The 23,420-nt window shown below is 39.6% G+C and overlaps 1 protein-coding gene across 2 annotated transcripts in view; it reads right to left on the minus strand.

Annotated features, from left to right (window-relative positions):
* Positions 1-23,420, minus strand: part of NELL2 (neural EGFL like 2) — a 154,036-nt gene that overhangs the window by 76,151 nt on the left and 54,465 nt on the right. For both annotated transcript variants that reach the window (XM_026117662.2, XM_026117661.2), the window contains exons 10-12: positions 14,148-14,239; positions 11,028-11,130; positions 7,872-8,000 (exon numbers count right to left, since the gene is read on the minus strand). In XM_026117662.2, coding sequence (XP_025973447.1) covers positions 7,872-8,000; positions 11,028-11,130; positions 14,148-14,239 — 324 coding nt within the window. The remainder of the gene's footprint in view (positions 1-7,871; positions 8,001-11,027; positions 11,131-14,147; positions 14,240-23,420) is intronic.

Raw genomic sequence — 23,420 nt, forward strand, 5'->3', positions numbered from 1 at the left:
TCACTCACTTGTGAAAACAGTTTTTTTCTTTTCACCAAACACACTGACTCAACCTCAAACTCTTCCAACTCCCTCAAGTGTCTAGGGCATTAAAATCCCCCAATTTATTGCTCCAATGAAAATGCTCTCGGCAGGGTCTCTCTCACTTCCCCTAACCATATCTCAGAGCTCCTGTTCTCTTCACACTCCCCTCACTTTCAGCTACAACTTTGTCTCCGTATCTTGCATGCTCACAACAGTGTGCTTCTGTGTGCCTCTACTGGTGCACGCCCTTCTTCTCACCTCAGAGCACAAAGTCCTGTCTGGAAGGACAAAATATCTGAGGGCTCTGGCACAGCCCTTCCTGCTTCCTCTTCCACTACTCTTTCTAGGCTTTTCATCACCAGGCAAACCTATGGTTTAATTACCACTTTTATTCCAGTGAGACCCAATGGTCAGGTGTATGTTGTCTATCCCTCTGCTTGTTTTAATTACATTGTTACGTAACTTATTTCAGCCTTTTTATTTTTGCTTGTCTTTGTGCAATTCTCCTCCCCTAAAAGAAAACATACCACATGCAAAGAAGGACTAAAACTTACCTAATCACAATATAACTAACCTTGTGGATCAACAGGAGAGGAGAGAGGGTAATCCACTACAAGAATGTACCCCTATGTACTAGGTTTAAACCAAAAAATAATCTTAAGTGTACACAAGACCACGGAGAAAAAAACCTTCCACCATCAACATCATACTGCTCCCAGCAAAGAACCTGGGACACAACCCACTGTGAGACCACAAAGGAGGGGTAAGAACTTAACACCAGAGGCAAGGGGCAGTTACCTGTGTCTATTGATTTTATGGAAACATTAATGGTCCCTAAGAGAAACTGAGTGAGTTGGATTATAAACATTAACACTGATGTAACTGGACTAATAAGAGGTTGCTATTGCTTCACTAAATGGCTAAAGCATTAATGAGACTAAAAATAAACTCTAATTATTGGATCCTCATATAAGGTGTGTTCCCTTTTCTGCCCATAATGAAACTACACAGAACACACACACATTCATGCACGGGCACATTATCTTGGTGCTTTTCCCTTCAGAGATTATCACATTTCTGACTTTTGCTTAAGTTCATGTTTTCTCTGTCCACCTCATGCAGAATGAGAATGGACTGTTAAGACAGAAAATACTATTCAAATAAAGGCAAAGTCACTCAAGTTCTACATTCCTTGACACAAGCTCTATATAGCTGTTAAAGAGCACAGTTCAACATTATAGCATTTCAGAAATGCAATTTTTAATGTGATTAAAAAAAAAGTTGGCTTGTTTTTATTTCAACTAGACCCAATTTTTGGAAAGGATGGGTAGACAGACTGTTGAGATAAAACTGTCTTTGTTAAAGCGTGCAAGTAGGAGATATAGTTCAACAGTTACCAGTGCAAGTGAGACACTTGAAAGAAACTGAAATCTTCATCACTGTCCTATAAAAACATTACTGGACCCTACAGACATTACACAGTTAAAAAAAACACACAGGAAAACATTTGAAAACAAATATTGTCTGCCATCTTGCAATGTTTTACTTGGCAAACTGCACCTTCTTACTATTTAATATCTTATAATTAATTCATATGGTAGTGTATACAAGATAAAACAAGTAATTATATATAGTTATCTGTCAGACATGAAGACATCCCAGGGGGGCTTTCCTTACGCACCAACTAAGCAGTCTGATGTAGCTGCACACCAAGAATAAAAAGGATGCTGTATATGATTAATTAGTGAATTCTAAAAATGAGAATAACTTACTGAAATTCCAGTTCATGACCTCTCCCCCTCTTCAGCACTGCATTGGGTTAGGAATAAGTGCTTAAATTTGAATTACAAAACAATATTTTTTTTTAATGACAATTCTCAGCATTTTTCAATGCTGATTTTCAAAAACTTAGAAACACTTGCAACTGTTCTGTTAATGTTTTTGCTTTTTTTTTTAAGGAGAATAAGGAGAGACTATTTTTGTACTGAAACTACAAATATATCTCAGATTCTTCTTGGGAAGAGAAGAATAAATGAATAAAGAAGAATAAATGGCGATATCCCAACGCATGTAGCCTCTCGAGTGATGTCACACTGGTTTGAGTATCAAAGCAGATATAATCACTGTGGTTACTATTGCTCTGCATACTTTATGAAAGGATCTTTACTTTAAATCCAATTTGGTTTAACATCTAGCATTTGTGTGATCATTGCAGCTCTTGGGGATTGAGCCACTACATATCGTAAGACATGTACTGCCCATGTAGACGGAGGTTTTAAAAGTTATCTAAGGAAACCAAGCAGCCAGCTCTGGGTAATTTTCAGCAGAATGAGAGCATCTAATTCATCCAAATTTACTTCATTTTTGTAATCTGATTAGCCAATAGTTAAGAACAGTGAGAAGCAGTAAGATTAACAACAGATTCTACATATTTGGTGAACGATGAAATGCAGTGCTTGCCTACTTGTATTTTTACCCAAACGCGTGGATAACTGCAACTCCCATTAGTTAATCTTTCCAACCAGAATGAGAACACAAACACTGAACTAAGGGAATCCTGATGAAGCCCAGCAAAGTGATAGTTCTGATCTACTTTGGACGATTACTTTTGAAAGAGAAGAATCATACCCAGAACTTCCTACTTCTCTCCACTGACAATAATTGAAATCAAGACAGCTAGTTCAAATGCAGACCTCTAAAATGAACACCATCTCACCTCAAATCAGGTGACATAAATCTCCGCTCAGTGAAGCTGATACAATTCTGAAATGTAGACAAAGTCACTCAGTCTGTGGTCTCATTTCAGCTGCTGAATTTGAAACTAGGACAACCATGGTAACAGAAGAGTAACTAGGAGAGTTACTGAGGAAAAGGAGTGAATTAGAAGGAAAAATGGAATATGGCTTCACTGAAGTGTATTTAATAACATTAAATACTCCCAAACATTGTTAGTACAGGTTAGCTAGGTTGCATACTGTGCAACTGCTACAATAACAAAACTCCTAAATATCAGAAAATAAATGTTATGGTCCACACAACGAGAATGTAAATTTGTGATTTGTAGACGTAAAAGGGCCTATGCATCAGGCAGAATTCTCTTGATAAATAACAAAATAACTTGTTTTTCTGTGATCACACTTGGTCCCAGTGCTTACAAAAGATTATTGCATTCTCCTGTCTTGAGCCTACTCTTCTCTCCGTGTAATCAGTGATCATTGGCAATGCTCTGAAGTGAAACCAGATTTTGCACATAGAGAGTTAAGCACTGGTATGAAATTAGAAACTCTGGTTTCAAGCCCTCCCTCCAAGCCCAGTCTCCAAAAGATACAAGTAACACCTCCTCCTCACACACACATCTGAGAACAGCCGAAGGTGCACGCCATGGTGCACAAAAACAGCTTCAGTTCACGGATCCGAGAAGAACACCTAAAGTCACCAGCAGACTATCTGCAAACCAGCTTGTTTCAGCAGATGCCTACTCTTGCTAACTAGCTATATTTCATTCTCCTAGATGCATCAGTTTATCCTGTTGTAGCTGAGAGTCCCACACTTTATCCTTAAAAACATCAACATAACTCCACCACCATAAAGCAGGCACTGAAAACTATTTCAGATAACTCCCAGTGGGCCAGTGTCGGTTTGAAAGGACTGCAGGTGTAGATTTGGGCCAAATAAATTACACATCATTAGAAGATATGAGTTTGTAAAATGCTGATGTTAGGTAGGCTATATACCAAGGATGTTATATTCAAAAACACCTACATCTGGACAGCACAGCATACTCCATACCCAACCTGTCCATAGGGTACCTCAAACCACGTAACAACCTGAGGTAGAAAATGGATTTCAGAGTACTTAGAATAAGGTTTCTTTTAAGTGGAACTTATTCTCAAACTTAACTGTAGCACAGCACTGCTGTAACAGCATATAAATGAAGAAGTCCCAACTCTTTAAAGTCTGGCTTTTAACAGTTCTCCAAGGGAAAACTAAACATGACATAAATATTAACAAATATCATTATTATAAAACAGAAAGGTATCTGCCATAGCAGTATCTAGAGACATCACATAGTTTTGGAAAAGCATCAGTTCTTTCTAGGACAGAAGCCAAAGTCTTCCATCATTCAGATGAAATTCATGCAGCTCTCCTACACGCATACTGAAGCCATCTTTGAATATTTTTACTTTTGTTCTTCTGCTTTATGAAGTTCTTCCAATGGCAGCATTATTATTTCTATTTATTCTTTTAATTTTGGCAGTGCTCGGGCATGAATGAGGAATGTAAGTTTGGCTCTGACATTGAATCAGTAACATCCAATTTTGCAGTATATCTTAAGTTTGTGAAGTGCAAACATAAAAACAGTTATTACATCCATGGGTCCCAGTCATTACAAAATACCTTGTCTGAAACATTTCTACATTTGGTATTACTAGTAAGGAAAACCACAATAATGGCATTCTGAAGAAAGGGTATGTGTTGAGAGAGGGAGACTGGAACCATTTTGGGTTTTCAAGATGAGAGACAGGGCTCTAAAAAGGACTCAGCATTATATTATTACTATTGTGCCCTTCGCTATTACATTGTTAAATATCAAGACACTTCCCAGAAATAAAAAGGACTCAGTCCCCTTGTAAGAGACAACTGGGCTGGGAAAAGGGATACAGTACTAAAAGCCCCTGTCTGAAGAGACACTGGGATTTCAGTCTCCGTGGTCCCATGCTCCTCCCTTCCACAAAAACAATCCTCAGGTTCAAATCTGCAAACTTATTTCCTATCTTTCCAGCATGCAACCTCTACATTCAGTCAGGGAAGGCCAGTCTGTGGTTCTTGAGCCATATACAAAATGTGTATAGCTCAAGCACGGTTCCTGCACTGTGGTTATGCTACACAACTGGCAGCAAAGCTGTATCATTGTGCCTGCAGAGCTACCTTCATCCTTGGCTGTGAGAAAGCTGGGGCTGCCAGGGTCACCCTGCAATCACACAGCTGAGGAGACCCACTGTCATCTCCCTGCAGTGAATTGCTGAGGGGGCTTTTGTTCCCTGGAGAAGCAGTACATGCCTCCAGGTTCTCACACTTAAAAGATGGAGGAGCATATAGCTCACAGGGCCAGCAAGGCTGATCACATGCTGGGTGGCAATTATCACTTCGTCGATAACCAAATGAGGGAACTGAATGACTTACTGGTGTGTGTATACGGTTCTGCCAAAAAGCAGTCTTCATCAAGAGCATCTCAAATGAACTGTGAAATGAAATTCACTGTCAAATGAATGAATTTCCAGGAGTTCCCCCCAACCTCCTTTGCTCCTGTGTATATGTTGGGTTTTTTGGTTTTGCTATTGCTGTTTTTCTAAACAAACAGGACTAAAAGAATAAAAAAGAGAAAGTTAGGAGAGAATCTGGTATCCAAGTTGGTATCTCTGGCTGGGCAGAGTGTCTGAAATAATGATAGGAAAATGTGAAAGGGTAGAATTACACAGAACTTGAAGAAACATGAGAAACTTCAACTTCATGTGGCACAGAAGAAAAGCAAAACGGTGATTATGAAGGTTGGAGAGGAACAACATGAGCTCTTGAGAAGGAAAAAAGGGTTCAAGAAACCCTGGGTTTTTTCTTGGGCTTTGCGGGGGGGTTGGGTTTCAGTTTTTTGTTGGTGGTGGTTTTGCAGTTTGGAGGGTTGGTCTTTTTGGTGTGTATGGGGGGGGGGGTCAGCGGGGTAAGCTTTTTCTTTGTGTTTTGTTTTTAAGAAATTTGAACAGGTGTTGAGGAGGCTGCGATAATAACTCCAGGGCTGGAGATAATGAGGCTATGAACAAAAACTTCAGGAAGAGAACAATGACTGACAATATTGCAAGGAACTACCAGTCTCACAAGCGAGGGGGTACTTCTTACCCACCATTCACTATTTATCTGTCATACATACACACACACACATATATAAAATATGTACATATATATGCACATAGATACATATATACATATATGTACACACACAGAAAAATATAGCCATTCTGTAAGCTGATTAGCAACACGACAACAAAATCCCTTGTACTGCTTCATCTTAATAGTTTTAATATTATAAAATTATGAAAGCAAAGAACTGAATTAAAAAGCTGATGCTGCTAAAGCGTTACTGCTTCTTGAATATTACTAATAAATTCATCTTTATAGTTGCTCTTTGTTGTATTCTTTCTTCCTACCTCAAGAATTCCTAATAATATGATTTTCTCTAATAAAGACCATGTTTCATAGGCCGTCTTGTAAACCATAGAAGTGACAGACCTCTTCCAACATTTGTTTTTTTACACTGAAAAGTGTGAGGGAATTCTACAAGATTCACAGTTCTTTCTGTAATGAGCTTGGACAACATGATACAGAAGAAGGAATTAATGAGGAGCTACAGAAAAAAGAACTAGTAGCACTTAGTGGAAACTTTTAAGACAAAGACACATATCTGGAGATGTGCCACATACTTTTAACGTTAATTAGTTTTATATGTTTCTATAAAAACAGAATAAATTTGAAAGGCACTGGGAAATATGGAATGTTTTTATTAAACACTACACTATAAAAAAGAAATACAGAAGCACTCAGGCTAAGAAACCTTCCCCCAAAATCATCATATTGATTCAGGTACTGCACAAACTGGCAAATCCACTTACAGTATGGATGCATCGATCTCACATATGATACTCTACCGTGCCCTCATCTAAAACATTTCACCACAGGATGATCAAGCAGCTCCCTATTTTTTGCTTATTATATGCCTGGCAAGTTCCACATGTAGGTAGCAACAAGCTCTAACTGGTTGGAGTGATGTGGAGATCACTAAGAGCATGACTTGTTTGCCCTCTCTGCAGTCATCAGAGCAACAATAGAGCTGTGGAAAAAACATTCTTAAAGAGCCTGATTTCACTGTAATTCCTTTGCTTTAGTGATCCTTTCAAAAGGGAAATGGCTGATGAGTTCCCAGAAATTCAGATCCAAGCCTAAACCTCTGCTCCATCTCCAAAGACTATGTGATAAAGAGTGGCTGATGCTGCAACACAGAATAAGCGGTACAGCAAGTCCCCATGTCACATGTCTGCTTGGATATGATGAGGGGCAAGGGATTTGTTCTTGCATGGTTTTTAGTTCTACTCCTGACAACAGGCTTCCACCAAAAAGCCTACAATAAACATTAAACAGACATGTATGTGAAGCTGAATTAGTTGTACACTCCATTCCTGAAAACAATCATGAATTCTCACATGTAAACTTACACATAAGCATTCCCATTGAAGTTAATGCAACTACTCATTCAAGTGAGCGGCAGGCATTAATTTTTGCAGAGTTCAGCCAAAAGAATCATCTTAAAAGGCCTTGATTCACAGCATATAATTGTGCATCACCAGAGAACAATCCAGTCATTAGATGGGACCACAGAGTACCTTAGACTCTACTCACAGATGCTTAGCTTTCAATTTAGCAGGCTAAATCTGAACTGAACTGCTGATTGGTAAAAGGCCATGCTGCTGACAACACTTAAGCTTTACTGTAAGAACAGCTTGATAGCATACTAGTTGTACCATTTGTTCGCAGAATATCATGAAAAGAAAGGCAAGATTTTCCTATGGAAGCGTACTTCTAATTCAAGAACTCAGCCATATTAACTAGTAACTTCAACACCGATCATATTAAAAAAAAAAAAAACACTTAACTGGAGAGAGAATTATTCTAGCTGATTACTATGCTGCACATTTAATTCATTGCATTCAATGGACCCATCACTTTGAGAACTCACAAATTAATACATTCTTCCCACAGTAATTTATACAGTGGAGCTAACCACCTTTAAAAGGTACTACCTTCACAGTAAGCATTGTCCTCTCGAAGGGCTCTGAAACCATCTCGGCAGCTACAGACAGCTCTGTCATCTAGGTTTCGGCAGACAGAATGCTCCATACAGTTATGTCCTTCAGTACAAAAGTCATGGCCTGTACAAAAACAAATACGATTGAGGGTTAAAAAGAATCTAAGGATTATAAAACGTCCTTGTCAAAGACAGTCCTATCTTTTTTCAGTTAGGTCAAAGAATACCTTTCTATTGTGCATGAGATATAGAAAAATAAATTGTACCAAGCATGCAGCAGATGAAAGGAGTAGTAAAGGCCATGAGAACAGACTGTCTTGAGGTCTTCAATTCAATTTCAGGTTATGCCATTGATCTGATGGCAGCCGGATAGGTGGCTTACTTAAATCCCCTTACTGTCTCCTTGTCATTGTTGAGTACTTTTACAGGACATTTCTTAATTGCACATTTTTCTTCAGTTTCTTTTTTATGGTTGCACCTTTTTATAAAAAGAGCTCAATAGCTTAGATACTCAGTAGCACATTTACTAATGGAATTACCTTCTTTTTCCTAGCACTTTTTGTTCCCAGGTGTATTTGTAAAATCCTTCCACATTTCACTGAAAATCTTTGGTTAACATTGGCTTATTTTGCTTTTCTCTTCTCCTTATCCTTTTCCTTCAAGCTCCACAGATCGAATACTCTTCCCTGATTGCCTCTTCCTTTCCATTTCAGAGAAATTTATTTTTAAAATGTCACCTTTTAGCCATCCCTCTTTCTTGCATTCATCTTTTTTCCTCCCCCTCCAAGTGGAACTGTTTTCCATTGCACGTTAATTACAAATTTTTGAGATTCTGAACTCCTTTTCCAGGCTAGAAGATTTAAAGTGAGTTTTTCAACACAGTAGATTTTTTTTTTAATTCCTTAATTCCCAATTTCTCAAGAAATCTAATGCTGCTGTATTGCTGAACACCTCTAAATCCTCCTTTATTATGATGAATTCAAGCTAGTTACAGTAACTGACTTGAAGCTTCCACAACTTCCACATCTGTCTAAAAAAGTGTGAAGCTAGTCTCCTTCACTGTTTTCTCAGTGACTTTATTTAAAGTTTTCTTCTTTAACTGAATCACAAGAATTGGTGAAGCAGCATTCTTTCATTGTTCCTTTCCAGTAACTACTTCCATGTCTAAAATGTCTCGTAGGGGAACTGGAGAATGTGGGTCAGGTTCAGGGGATCAGGCTTGGAGTAACAGCAAGAACTCCAGAATCCAAGCTGGAATTAGGCTGAAACACAGGTCTCTCATAAAACAACAACTACCAAATATTTGTTGGCTATAAAGATTGCTTTACTTTTCATCACACTGCCTGTTTTCTGCTTCATATTTTGCTATGAAAGAGCTTCCACTCCTCACTTTCCAGAAGCTCAGTTACATGCACATTTCAATCAGGAAAATGGCAGCATTTGCTTGGAATTGAAATCAGAGGGTTGTTTTGCATTCGAGCAGTTCATGAACAGTGTGAAGGAACAGCAATCAAGCAAAGCAGGACAAGACAAACAGAAGAGCGAGTAAATGCAAGATGCACGGAGCTTAGAATCAGTGACATGGTCATGGTGCAAACGTCACAGACCTACTGTGACAGAAGCAGATGTTTTTCAATTTTCTGCTACGGTCTTTCTCTCTGTCTTGCTCCCATATCCTCCTAGGGATATGCTTCAATAATGCTACTTGAATATTGTAATTCGTCATAACTACCACAATGCTGTCCTGTATCCGATACAGGACATAAAGAACCTAAAAGCGCTACACTTTTAAAAAAATCATTGACAACAGCAGAATTCAAAGATATGGCACAGTATGTGTGTTAAGAGCAACCTCTGACCACATCCATGGCAATATCTGCTCTTTGCCCTTTTCTTGTCTTCCTCATCGAAGCCTGAGTTAATGACAAAGCAAGTGTCTTAGTTCTGAATTTCCTGGCCCAGACTGGCTCGTATCACACTTTAGTACTGCAGAATTATGAATGTAGATATTACCCAGGAAGTGGTGTGGGTTTTAAGATTCTTTACACTCACCTATCAGCCATATTAATCAACAAAATACACACTGCTGAATGATACTGTACAACAGCTTTTTGTTTAAAGACTGAAACCTATAGCTCATGAGAGTCAAAACTAGCACAGTTCAGGTAGGATTGAAAATGTTCAGAATGCACTAATCTGACATACATTAAAACTTTCAAGCTACACCAGGTGCAACAAACATAGAACTCTTTTCTTTAAGCCACTAAAGAGTTTACAGAAAATTATCACCTGAAAATTCATTTTGACTGTGATAGATTTCAAGATCTATCAACTTTTGTTGAGTTCTTTTCGTCTATTTTGCTCTTATCTCTCTGCTTGATGTCATTAATCTTTGTGTTTCCACCGAGTAGCACCGAAACCAGTATAGCTGCACTCTTCACTGAAGTGTATCTAAAGCCAGCCCAAGAGCTGGCTTATTTCAAGGTAGGTATCAATTTATCATGATTTAACTACAAGAGAAACAGACGTAGCCTCTTGAAAGTGCAATTGCTCATAGCTTGAAGGTAATGGTATTAGTCCAGATCAAGAGAGCAGGCTCAAGACACAGAGCATTTCTTTCATCTCTCCTCTTTGTTAAGGATCTGTCTGGGTGCAACAGAGGTACATAGCATACAAAAGTATTCACCAAATCTTCCACTTCTGGGTACAAAGTAGAACAACAAACAAGTGAACAATATCCATTTACTGCACCCTATGAACAACTGCACAGCACAAAACATTGTCAGAAAGAGACATCAAAGATGCTGGGGAACACAGACGTTTCTCCAATCTCAATTTGTTTGGCCACTGGAATGGAGGAAGGGTATAAAATCACTAATTATGTATCAGGCTTCTGTGGATTTCCACCCACTTTTGGCTAGAATGAAACACACAAATGCCAACAAACATGTTCCACAGAATTTACACTATTCGACACTTCATTAACAATTTTCAGATGTCGTGATGCAGACTTTACGTATTCAGCTTTACAAGGTCTACAGTGATTATAATGTTTAGGAGTACCCTATTTCAAATGTTCAGAAAAAAGTCTGTATGACCTGTAAGAACAGAAAATTATATTGAGCTTATATGGATCCTGCTATTATCTTACCTTTACAAATTTTGCAGCAACTGTGAGATAAGGGGATCTGTTGTGATTCCGGGCAATTCAAAGTTGGACAACTGTCTTTTGGAGTACGCTGCATTTTGTGGTCCTGTTTAATTAAGGTAATTCATTAATATTGTGGGAGGAGAAAAAAGTTGAATGATGCTTTAACTTTATTTGGGTTTTAGCTTTACAATTTACAAACAAGAAGTTGCCTCTGCCAAACTCCAGGTGCCTTTGAGAGCTGTTTGAAAGGAAAACTCAACACAATAAAATCATCAGGAACTTCCCCATACTCAAACATTTTAAAGCAAGCAAAAATGTGGAAACAGTTCTCACTCTTCCTGTACCTTAACTCTCAAGCAACCTGCCTCAAAATTTTCTCCTAAAATAATGCCTGAAAGGGTAACAATTAGTTCTCAAAAATTGGGGCAGAGGATCCCAGCATCAAGGGTCCTCATACAAATCAAATAAAAATCGAACTTGAACATCTCTGATCTCAACTGTGGTAGTAACATTAAAGCAAATAGGTACTGATTCCCTGTTAGGAAAAAGAGGGTTTCCTAGCTTGTATCAGCTCTCTGTAAATGGCCATGGCCAAGATCATCTCTGAGTATCTTCAGGCACTCAGTGCGGGTCACACGCACGGTCATTGCAATATGATCACAGTGAAATGCTGGCCTTAGCAGTCAGGATACTGCAGATGTGCAGCATTCAGGTTCCCTAGGGCTCTAAGGAATGTATCCTGCAGCGCTCTAGTCATGATATGACAAAGAGAGAAGTCAAGGCAAACATCTTCCTAGGTGGCATTTGTATTAAAATCAGCAATCTTGTTAAAATATGAGCTCACTGAATTTAGGACCCTGTTATTTCCACATACATGAACAGTGTCTAAAATCATGAATGTGCCATTGCCTGTATTATTATTGCATGTGTAACATTTAATTTTAAACTATTTTTAAGCATAAAATATAAAGATGAAACATGATAAGCACAATGGCCAATGTCGAAATTACTTCTCAGACTTTATCTCAAACAAACTCGAAACAGAACCCAACCCAACCCTAACCTGAACACACAGAAAAGCAAGCCAGCCACTGACGCGTGGTTGTACACCAGAAGAGACAAAACCCGGCAACCTGTCCAGCCAAAGACAACAAATCCTTCAATAGAAATTATATCAGGGTACTCAAGATCACATTTAATTATTTTACGAACTAATTTGAAAGATATTTTTTCTTTCACTTGTTTTATAATATTTAAACAGAAAAAGCGCATGCCTATAAGGGATCCAACTGCAGCAGTCAGAAAAGCAAGAGAAAAAAAGAAAAGCAAAGCCAAGCAAAGCAAAGAAAAAAGAGACGCAATGTTTAGGATTACGCATACCTGAAAGCAAAAGACGACACTTGCTACGCTGCCTTGCTAACATCACCAGTAGCCTTTAACCTTAAAATCTCTACTTGTGCCATTCCCCATCAAGTCTCTTGAGCAGGGTCATTAATTACATCCTTTATGAGGACTGTGGTGGCAATAACATAGTGCCCATATACAGCTTCCTAACTGACCCACACAGTTCACAGTATGCAGACTTTCTGCTCTGAAACATCATTCACAAGGCTGCTCATTAGAAATCGTATGTATTTCAGTCCTTGAAAAACAGAATTTTAATCAGCCAAAATTGCTGCACAGTATTTCTACCACTACAATCAGGCAGCCCACCAGCAAACAAGCACAATCAACAAAATATGCGCTAGCACAGTCAAAGGCTTGTGCTCATACAATATCATATTTACCAGCAGTAAGAAACACAAGGCAACACCATATAACTTTTGATGGTTCTTAATTATATATGTATATTTACTAATCACAGAATTCATGTCCCAAGTGTCATGTTGAAAATACAAAAATTGTACAGCTGAATCAGCAGTGTTTCCAAAATTATTTCAGGTCAGCATCTTCCCTCCTTTTTCAAATGGATTTCAAAGTACCTACTCAGAGAATTAAGCTCAAAAAGATTAAAAACCAACAACAGGAAGACAACAGTCACCAGTTAAACTTTCTAAAATACTTTTTTCCAAAACTGTATAAATGAAGTTTGTAAATCTCCAGAAAAATGGTCTGGTAGGTAGCTCTGACCCACTTCCCCCCAGGACCAGACAGGAAAGGCACAATACACTTCACACTACCGAAGGGAAAGATTTTTTAGGAGGCCTGAAAGAGGAGTCCCGGCCCTGAAGTCAAGGCAAAATCTGCCACAGCTTTCTGGCCTTCACAGTCAGGAAGGATTTTAATCCAGTTACTCTGGGTCTGACAGTCAGGATTTCCTACAGCCTAGGCCCAGGGGAGTTTGTACGCTGCTGAATATGGCAGTTACACTCCTCTGGGGCCACCGCAGCTACAGAACATGTTTGGGATTTCCCCCCCCCCTCTCTCTGCTCTAGAAATGTGCAGCTGTTCAGCTCCACACCAGGCATGCAGCTCCATGGGGAAGCAATGGTCCATGCCCAACAAGGGGAGGCAGAGCTTGTGGCATCGCCCTGTGGCTGCACTGCCTTGTCCTTAACCTGCCTTTGTGTTCTGAAAAGCAACGCTGCTAACGTGGCAAGGTAAGGCATCAGGTGCGTTGTTTGCAAATCAAACAGTGACTCCCCCAGATTTCCAACAGCGGAAACGTAATCAGACACCTGACATGCCAGCTTTTTTCCTTCCATTTCGTATTCACAGCCACTAACAATTATTCCAAATTATGCTCCCGTTACATTTGTGCATCCCTTGTAACTGAGCACATAATTTTGAACAACGCTGCATGTGCAAATAGCAACATAATGCAGTCTGGATGTTTTTCATTACTGATGACAGTCACGATACGACAGTCACAATGTAGAAGGAGGAGAGAATGCAGCTCAATTGTCAGGTTGCATAATCAAGGCTTGCAACTACAAAAAAAAACTTATTTGCAAAACTTGCTGTGGAACTCAGCAAGACAAAATAAACACAGGACCCTGAAGTGCCTTTTCTGCTGCCACTTCCCAAGGCACACCTCCCTGCATTTCAACAGTTTAATTCAGTGAGACATTAGTATTTCTAACATGCTACAAAAAAATTTTCCAGCCACAGTGTTCTTACCTTGCACTCAAACAGAATGCAGTCCCCTGAGTTTGAATACACAGTTTCTCTTTGTCCTTCAAAGTAGGTTCTGCCTTCAAATATGCACACCGCTTCAGGAGAAAATAAAAAATATCACAATGATTTTGTCAGAAAGTGTTGGTACTCTGTTCATAAAACCTATAAAAACATCAGTTCAGCTGCAAGAATATTCCAAATTCAGCTGCAGGAGTCCAGATATCACAAGAAAAAAATTCAGAGAAGAAATAAAAGATGAAAGAACTACAAAAGCACACATAAATAAAAGGTGAAGGATGGTGCAGCAATATGGAGTACTGATAGCTATTGAGAGGACAGAACAGATGTGTCTCAGGTCATGACTAGGAAGATACAACTGCCAGCCTTGGTAAGGATGAAGCACAGAAACACAGCTCAGACTAGAAGAGATTTCATGGAAGGAAGCCACTCTAAGCAGCCTGTATGAAAAGCTCCAAGGTGAAGAGAAAAAAATAGAGACATGAGAGCAGTGAGAGTGACAGATCAATAGATAATCAGTTTCTTGATGAGGAATGTTCTATGATGAAAGGTAATTTTTGAAGCTGCATTTTTATTATTTGTTATAATAGCCCTTTGAGGTTTCACCACCCCACACAGGTATAAAAGAGTTCTATATGTGTATCTTAATTCCAAGTTATTTACCATTATTATTAAAGTATATTAGAGCACTTGAATTTTACTGTGCAGGAATTGGCCTTCAGCAACCTTTCTTTCCTTCTTTTTTTTTTTTTTCAATAGAAGTAGGATCAGACGTCCAGTGTCCAAATGACAGAATAGCTTACCGAGGCCTGATGTTACACCGCCACCTCACCACATGCCAGTCCTATATCCTGGCAGTACCAAGTTTTACAGCAGTGCTGAAAAGTGCATACTGGATTGCTCACTGAAGTTCCCATTTGGGATTTAAGGGTTACACAAAATACCTTCACAGCAAACTGTATTCCTTTTTCTTAAAGGGTTTATTACTGTAATTACATTATGCCAAGTATAAAGGCTAAGCAGTATAAATTCTAGGTGTGGAAAATCTGACATCTCTCTCTGTTGCTTAGGACACAGTCAAGGTTCATCAAGTAAAGATAATCATGAAATAAGAGGAGTAGGTTAACATCTTAAAGTTCTAGATTACACATTATAGGCCTGATTTGTTAATCATCAATTTGGAGATGTAAATCAATTGCACTACAATTCATTCACAGACAAATTTATCTATTCTGTTTAAACAGACTAAAATTTGTAGACATTTTAAAAATATCTAAAAGTTTTTATTGAGTAACCTATATTAATTACCATTACTGCTGTTACCTTCAGTTTTCCTTTATTTCTTTTCAACTGCAGCTCTTTAATTTTTCAAACTGTCTAATACATTGCCAACTTGTGAAAAGCCAACTCTTGGAATAGATGTTGAAAAAGAAAGGAAGGGCATAGTGACAAAAAAGTATCCTGCATAATATCAGCCTGCACAACACTTTCAAGGAGTAATATCACAGTGAGCCAGAACACCCCAAATCTCACGAATGGAAGAGTTTGCAGCCAGACTTTAAGAAATATGGAAATTCAAGAGCCCCAGAAGAAAGTCCAAGAGAGAGTCTTAGGGCTAACCAAAAGTCTGTATAGCATCCACAAAGACAGGTCACAAAGACTAGAAAGAGCTCAGTCCAGTGCCTCTCTCCTCTTCCAGAAAAAGGAAGGACACCCCTCAAACTACTGCAGAAGGAAGTCTGTGAAAAAGTTTAAACCTTTACCAGGGAGTAGCAGATCCTGAAGCCAGAAAGGACAAGGAAAACATCCGAGTATGCAGGGATGGAACTAGGAAGGCCAAGGCCCATTTGGAGTTTAATCTGGCAAGGGAAGTCAAGCACAGCAAGAAGGGCTTCTTTAAATACGCAGGAAGACCAGAGAAAATGCAGGCCCACTACTGAATGGGGCAGGGGGCCTGGTGACAAAGGATACACAGATTCTTTGAATGCCGCCTTTGCTTCAGTCTTCACTGCTAAGACTGGCCCTCAGGAATCCCAGGCCCTGCAGACCACACAGAAAGTCTGGAGAAAGGAAGACTTTCCTTTGGTCAAGGAGGTTCAGGTTAGAGATCGTTTAGGAAAACCTGACACCCACAAATCCTTGGGCCCCGATGGGATGCACCCACGAGTGCTGAGGAAGCTGGTGGACATCATTGCTAGGCCACTCTCAATCACCTTTGAAAAGTCTTGGAGATCAGGAGAGGTGCCTGATGACTGGAAGAAAGCAAATCTCACTCCAGTCTTCCAGAAGGGCAAGGAGGAGCACTCAGGGAACTACAGGCCAGTCAGCCTCACCTCCATCCCTCCAAAGGTGATGGAACAGCTCATCCTGCACACCATCTCCAAGCATGTGAAGGATAACAAGGTGATCAGGAGTAGTCAGCATGGATTCACAAAGGGGAAGTCATGCTTTACCAACCTGATAGCCTTCCATAATGCAATGACTGGCTGGGTAGATGAGGGGAGAGCAGTGGATGTTGTCTACTGCCACTTCAGGAAGGCTTTTGACACCATCTCCCATAACATCCTCATAGGCAAGCTGGTGAAGTGCGGGCTAGATGAGTGGACAGTGAGGCAGACTGAGAACAGGCTGAATGGCCGAGCTCAGAGGGTCGTGATCAGTGGCAAAAAGTTGGAGGCCTGTAGCTAGCGGTGTCCCCCGGGGTCAATACGAGGTCCAGTATTGTTCAGCTTATTCATCAGTGACCTGAATGAAGGGACGGAGTGCACTCTCAGCAAGTTTACTGATGATACAAGACTGGGAGGAGCGGCCAAAACACCAGAGGGTTGTGCCGCCATCCAGAGGGACCTCAGCAGGCTGGAGAGATGGGCAGAGAGGAACCTCATGAAGTTCAACAAAGGGAAGTGCAGACTCCTGCACCTGGGGAGGAATAACCCCATGCACCAGTACAGGCTGGCAATGGACCGGCTGGAAAGTAGCTTCACAGAAAAGGCCCTGGGGGTCCTCAGGGACAACAGGGTGACCAAGAGCCAGCAACGTGCTCTGGTGGCAAAGGCGGCCAACAGCCTCCTGGGCTGTATTAGGAAGACCATTGCCAGCAGGTTGAGGGAGGTGATCCTTCCCCCTCTACTCAGCCCTGGTGAGACCACACTTGGAGTGCTGTGTCCAGTTCTGGGCTCCCCAGTACAAGAGAGACATGGAGCTACTGGAGCGAGTCCAGCACAGGGCTACTAACATGATTATGGGAGTCTCTCTCGTATGAGGAAAGGCTGAGAGAGCTGGGACTGTTCAGCCTGGAGAAAAGAAGACCAAGGGATGAACTTATCAATGTGTATAAATATCCAAAGGGAGGGTGCAAAGAAGATAGAGCCAGACTCCTTTCAGTGGTACCCAGGGACAGCAGGCCCAAACTGAAACAAAGGCAGTTCCATCTGAACATAAGGAAAAACTTCTTTACTGTGAGGGTGGTTGAGCACTGGAACAGGTTGCCCAGAGAGGTTGTGGAGTCTCCATCCTTGTAGATGTTTGAAAGCCATCTGGACACAATCCTGGGCAACATGCTCTAGGTGACCCTGCTTGAGCAGGGGGGGTGGACTAGATGATCTCCAGAGGTCCCTTCCAACCTCAACCATTCTGTGATGCTGTGAAGTTGTAGGATCAAAATACTTAGGAAACTATGTTATAATCACACATTACAGCCTCACATTGAGGCTGACTGCAGTGTCCTCATATTTACTAATTTTAGTTTTGCTTTCCTTTTTACTCTGTTCAGCATATACAATGCTATTAACATGCTGGCAAACACTAATTAGGACAAAATTAGATATTCTGTCTACATCCACAGAAAAAGCAACAACACTATCTGAAGTAGTGTAAATGAAGTATATCTATACACAGGGAATTTGGACAATGTATTTGGTGTCACGTTTTCTTAAAAACGTCATTATATGTTAACATCACATAGCAACTTAACTTGCTTAAATACATACTGATAGACATGCACAACTTTGGCTTTAGAGTAATGGACGATATTCTGCTTGCTAAACAGAACTGGGATATTCTGGATTCTAAACATAGGATTTTGAAAACTCAGGCATGACTAATGCAATCAAAATGGCTATCCATTTGTCAAACTATGTTGGCCATTCAGTACTCAAACAACTTTCACAGCAGAATATCAAACAATAAAATCAAATGCTAAGACAAAAGTGCAAGAGGGTGTCAAGAGAAAAAAAGCAATTAAAGTTAACGTTTTTTTATATGACTACTGTATTAACAGTTCAATTAAAGGTCTATAAATAGCATAACAGTCTGCAAGGCCAACTGAACTCTAATGGACCCGTCATTACATGCCTGCTGATAAAAGCAGGACTGGACATTTTTTGATGGACCCCTTATGTCAGCTGTTCTCAAAAGTAGTGATTGAATTTTTTCTTACTAGAGGTATTGTGCCAAATGCTAGCAGCAACTAATGGCAGCAAAATTTCTACTTCAGTTCCATCTTCTCTGAGCTGGTATTGCTAGAAGCTAACTGTAAAAGGGGCTTTTCCGAAGAACTTTGTTTATAGGAAAATGGTGTAATGTAGAACAATAAACAGACACCTCCTTAAAACACCTCACAGCCCCATCAGAAAGTCTCAAGTAACAGGGATCCATAAGGCAGCAAGTTAAAACCTGATGATGTAATTAAGACCAAGTGTTAGGGATTTCAGAAAGTAATGAAGATCTGCTAAAAGCCTGCATACTTTTTAATCACTATTTTAAATTTATGAGAGAGATATAGTCATCATCCATCAGTAGTAATCTACCGTATAAAAAGCAGGTTGCATTCTCTGTTGTCACATCATAAGTTAAGGCCACCCATCAGTATGATGAGGCTACTCCTGAAACAGCACTGATACAGGATAACTCTTATCCTGTTCCAGAGTCTTCCATCAAACAGGGGGAAAAAAAATAAAGCATTTTATTTGGATACTACCTATATTTTTGCTAAGATTAACTATCAAAAAGAGTGCACCAATTATGCATAATTTTTCTAAGACGTAAAACCCTGCTGTGCATTACCAGGGAGATGGCTGTTTTCTGTAGCCTTTGAGCAAACAGGCCATCATGTGAGCAAATACAGGGTGAGTCTCCCTGAAGGACAGCACTTTCAGAGATTTTTATACTTTGTTTCATTTGACAGCATTAAAAAAAGAGTTACACAGCTAGCATAGCTACTCAGTTTATCCAAAAAGAGTAATCTAATAAATTTGGGTAAAAAGAACTTTAAAGTGATGGTTCCATGCACCCAAACCATACAGGGTCCAAAAATTTACAGCCACTGCCAACATTTTGTTTTTGACCAAAAGTCTGCCCAAGTGTTATTTAAGTGCCCATAGACTACACCCATATCTGAATGACTATCAGGGATCCTATCGCTCCCCCCATCGCTCCCATGCTCAACCAGACCCTCCTTTGACCTGGACAATTTCCACCACACTTACAGAGGAATTCTGCACCACGCCTTTGACAAACATGCCTCTTGGGCAAAGGCAGAGCATCCTGTCACCTGGTATTGTATAGTTCTATATAGTTCCATCTTTGCATCTTTATTTTCCTCCCAAATCTAAGTGCTTTCCCTTCCCCTCTAAATGGCAGCCCCTTGTTAATTGGGATATTACATTAATAATCACATATGCCTTATTTGCATAATGACACAGGGCAGCCTAGTGTGTTGTGCAGATCCCAGGAGGAGTGGATTAGTGCGCAGATGGAGTGTCACATCTATAGCTGCTGTTAGATCACAGCTCTTTCAAAACACCTGTACTTCTGCATCTAGGTCTACAGAGGAATTGAGCAAATTTTACACTCCCACCTCTTCCTCTCTCCGTTTTCATTTCTGTATGACAAACCTGCCCACCCTCCCTTTGCCCTTCTGAGACCCATCATCTTCCTCACTTGATTTGAAGTGAGGGGATTAGTTGGGCACTAACAAACACCCCCAAGAACTCCACTGAATGCACCTGAACTAAGTCCTCAGCAGTAGTTCAGCAAAAGGTTTTTAAAATGGACAGCAAGGTAAACACATTTTTTGAAATCTTGATTAAAGTCAGTTACACAAATTGGCTTACCAAACTTGATATATACTCACTCTCAACATTCATTATGAAGTAGATTTAAACAAAAAAAATAATTAAAAAAGCAAGTGCTACCATAGAGTTAGAAACTAAAAAAAAAATTTAATAAAACCCCCTGCATGCCTAACATCATGCCCCTTTTTCTCAAGGCTGCCAAAAGTTATAAGCTGCTATTATCTGTTGCGCATTCCTAAACAATAGGTTATTTCACATCTTGAGGCAGTTCAGGATTTGAAATATTTAAAAATGAAAAAGTAGCTGGACCAGATGCTCACGCTCTGCTGTGTCACAGCTAAATTCTCCAGAGTGCATCAAGCTGATGCACTCTGACCCATTCACAGAAAAGCTCTGACCCATTTATAGAAAAATGGTAAACTGGAGTTCATAAAAACTATTAATATGAATATTGCTTTTTCTGTCTGTGAAATACACCACTGAGGGAAAGCCTTAGAGTCACTGCTTCTGCAGAAGATATGCAATATCTGTATTAACACTCCTATTGTTTTCAGTAGGACCTTTCCAGCTATTAGACTGAGACCTTGCATGCTTGTGCAGCCAGCGCTGTACAGTGTCTATATGGAGTTGTAGTGTATGTCTGCATCTAGGAGAGCTGCATTACTTTTGTCTTACAGATGTGTCAACCAAATCAATTTTTTCCCCTCTGTTTATGTACCATTCCATTTCTATGGAAGCCAAGAGTGCAGAAAGTGCAGTTTAAGAAAATATTTCTTTTTTTAATTATAGTCTATTAGAGTCAAATCTGCAGAAGACAAAGTACAACGCTGCAATTCCAATGGTGTAGAAGAGGAATAAGTTCATCTTTAAATGTAATTTGTTTCTTCACTAAGACTCTCAGCAATGACTGAAATGGGTTAAATAACATTAAGACAAGATGCTTAATGAATTTTATGAAATCTGTTCTCAGTATTTTTCATTTTTCAAGCTCTTAATACCAGAAAGAAAAGACCAGTTTGTATTGGTAAGTTCTTGAATCTGTTTCTGATATATTACCACCAAACACCTTGTTTTCATTAGCTGCAGAGGTCTAGTGGGAAAATTTAATAAAATTAAAAAGCAACAGTGGAATTATGATGAACAAACCTGATGGATAAGAAGTTTGGGATGTTGTCCTGGCAAGAATAAGTCCCATCTCCTTTGGAACTACCCAGCTTTGTTATAGGGAGCATTGTAAGGACTGAGAAAATGAATTCACTTCCCATTGCCTCATTACATGAACAATACTTCAGTATTCACAAGAAAAGAAAGGAGCAAGCAAGAATAATGCTGGCAATGTGCTTTCAACATATACAATAACTTTTTTACAATACTGAATTATATGGGAAAGTCAAATTGGCCTCTCTTTTCCCTTTTTGCCTTCTAAGTTCTACTGTTGTAAGAGTTGACCAAAAAAGAGAGAGAGAAAAAAAAAAAGAGAGAAAAAGATCGGGGGGGGGGGGAAGTATCTTGAGAGAAAAGTTATTGGGGGAGGGGAAAAAAAAAGAAAAGAAAAGAAAAGAAAAGAAACATTCCCCTCAAGTCTAGAACAAGTATCAGTAACTCAACATGTGCATTTCCTGGAGGAGATGTTCCTGAATATGAAGACTAGATACAGCCCATAACACCAACAGCTCCAACTCTGAGCCTGTGACTAGCCAGCCAGAAGTGCACATACAGACCTAAGAGAAGTCTGACAGCACAATGGCTCCCCTCAGTCCTCCCTTACTCTCCCCGCTCTGTGTCTCTGCACCCCAGATATGAGATAGGTCTCATCTCATCCTGCATTTAAGCTGTAAACTCTGCAGAACAGGGGCCTGTGTGTTGTCTTCAGTGTGCAGTAACTACAGTGACAGCTCTCAGTTCGAAGCTGAGGGTTTTAATGCTACTACCATACAAGTAACTGATAGTAACAAGTAAAAAATTAAATGAATTTGTTCACTGCATCTATCTACTTGCAAGTCAACCATGGTCTGGTAAGAAACGCCTTCCAAAAGGCAGAATCTCATCTGCTTTGTGATATGACCTTCAAGCTTTGGCAGGGTAGGGGGGCAGGGGGAGTATTGGCAAAGGACTGTCACTCTCCCAGAGAGAATGATTCTTCTGTTCTACAGAATATTATTTATACTACTTCCTTGGGATTTTACTTAACAGATCTTGAGCCCTATCAAGATACCTTTAGATGATGAAGTTAGTCTTCAAAACCCTGAAGGACAGGGCTTTTTCTTTCTATGATCAATTATCAGCAAAAAAGAATGATTGAGACCTGCTTTAAATCATATTGGTAAATAGTTTCCCAGACAATGAAAAAAGATGTTGCAAGATACATAACTAGATTTTTAAGTACAAGAGAAGCCAAGGTGAGAATCTTTAATTTGTTTGCTCACACCAAGATTCAAGCTTTCACAGAGCTCAAGCTGTCACACTGGAAACAGGACAAAGACACAGGGTGCAAATGTGTGGAATGGGTGATCTAGCAAGATGTTTTAATCTATGCATGACTGACCAAATATGAGGTTGTGATTCCTTTATTCCTATATTTATTTTAAATTTCTATATTTAAAGTGCATGTATTTATTCCCACATTTCTTTACAGCAACTCTGCAATAATGTAATGTAAAACTCAGTGACAAAAAAAAAAAATCTGGTTATGCATTTCTGCCATACTAACAACTGTATACATACAGAGCCACAAAAGATCACAGACAAATTTTTAAGCATTCTGACATCATTCTGCTCCTACTAAAAAGTTTCTTTGAATTTCACAGCATCCATTTGCAGGATTGTTCTCATCTCCTATGTTATACTCAAATTTTATTTCTCATTTAGGTGCCTCAAGGATCTGCTAGGCTTCCAGATATGAAAACATCTACAATGAGAGCATGTACAAAACAAACTCCCACTTCACAACCCTGTAAAACTGGCCTAGAGAGGATGCTGCACTTTAAGTTATGTTCACATTCAAAGAGACAGCTTAAGGAAATAATACCAGAATTTATAGCTCTTTCCAAAGTGGTATCATCTCCCAAAATGATATACAGAGAATCATGCCAGTTTATCTTTCCCTACCTCCAAAGCATTTGAAGTAATCACTCACTAGAAAAATACAAGTTTCTGCCTATTTGCAGATGCCTTTTTGCCTATC

This window comes from Dromaius novaehollandiae, chromosome 1 (genome assembly GCF_036370855.1).
Source record: "Dromaius novaehollandiae isolate bDroNov1 chromosome 1, bDroNov1.hap1, whole genome shotgun sequence".
NCBI classification, from domain to species: domain Eukaryota; kingdom Metazoa; phylum Chordata; class Aves; order Casuariiformes; family Dromaiidae; genus Dromaius; species Dromaius novaehollandiae.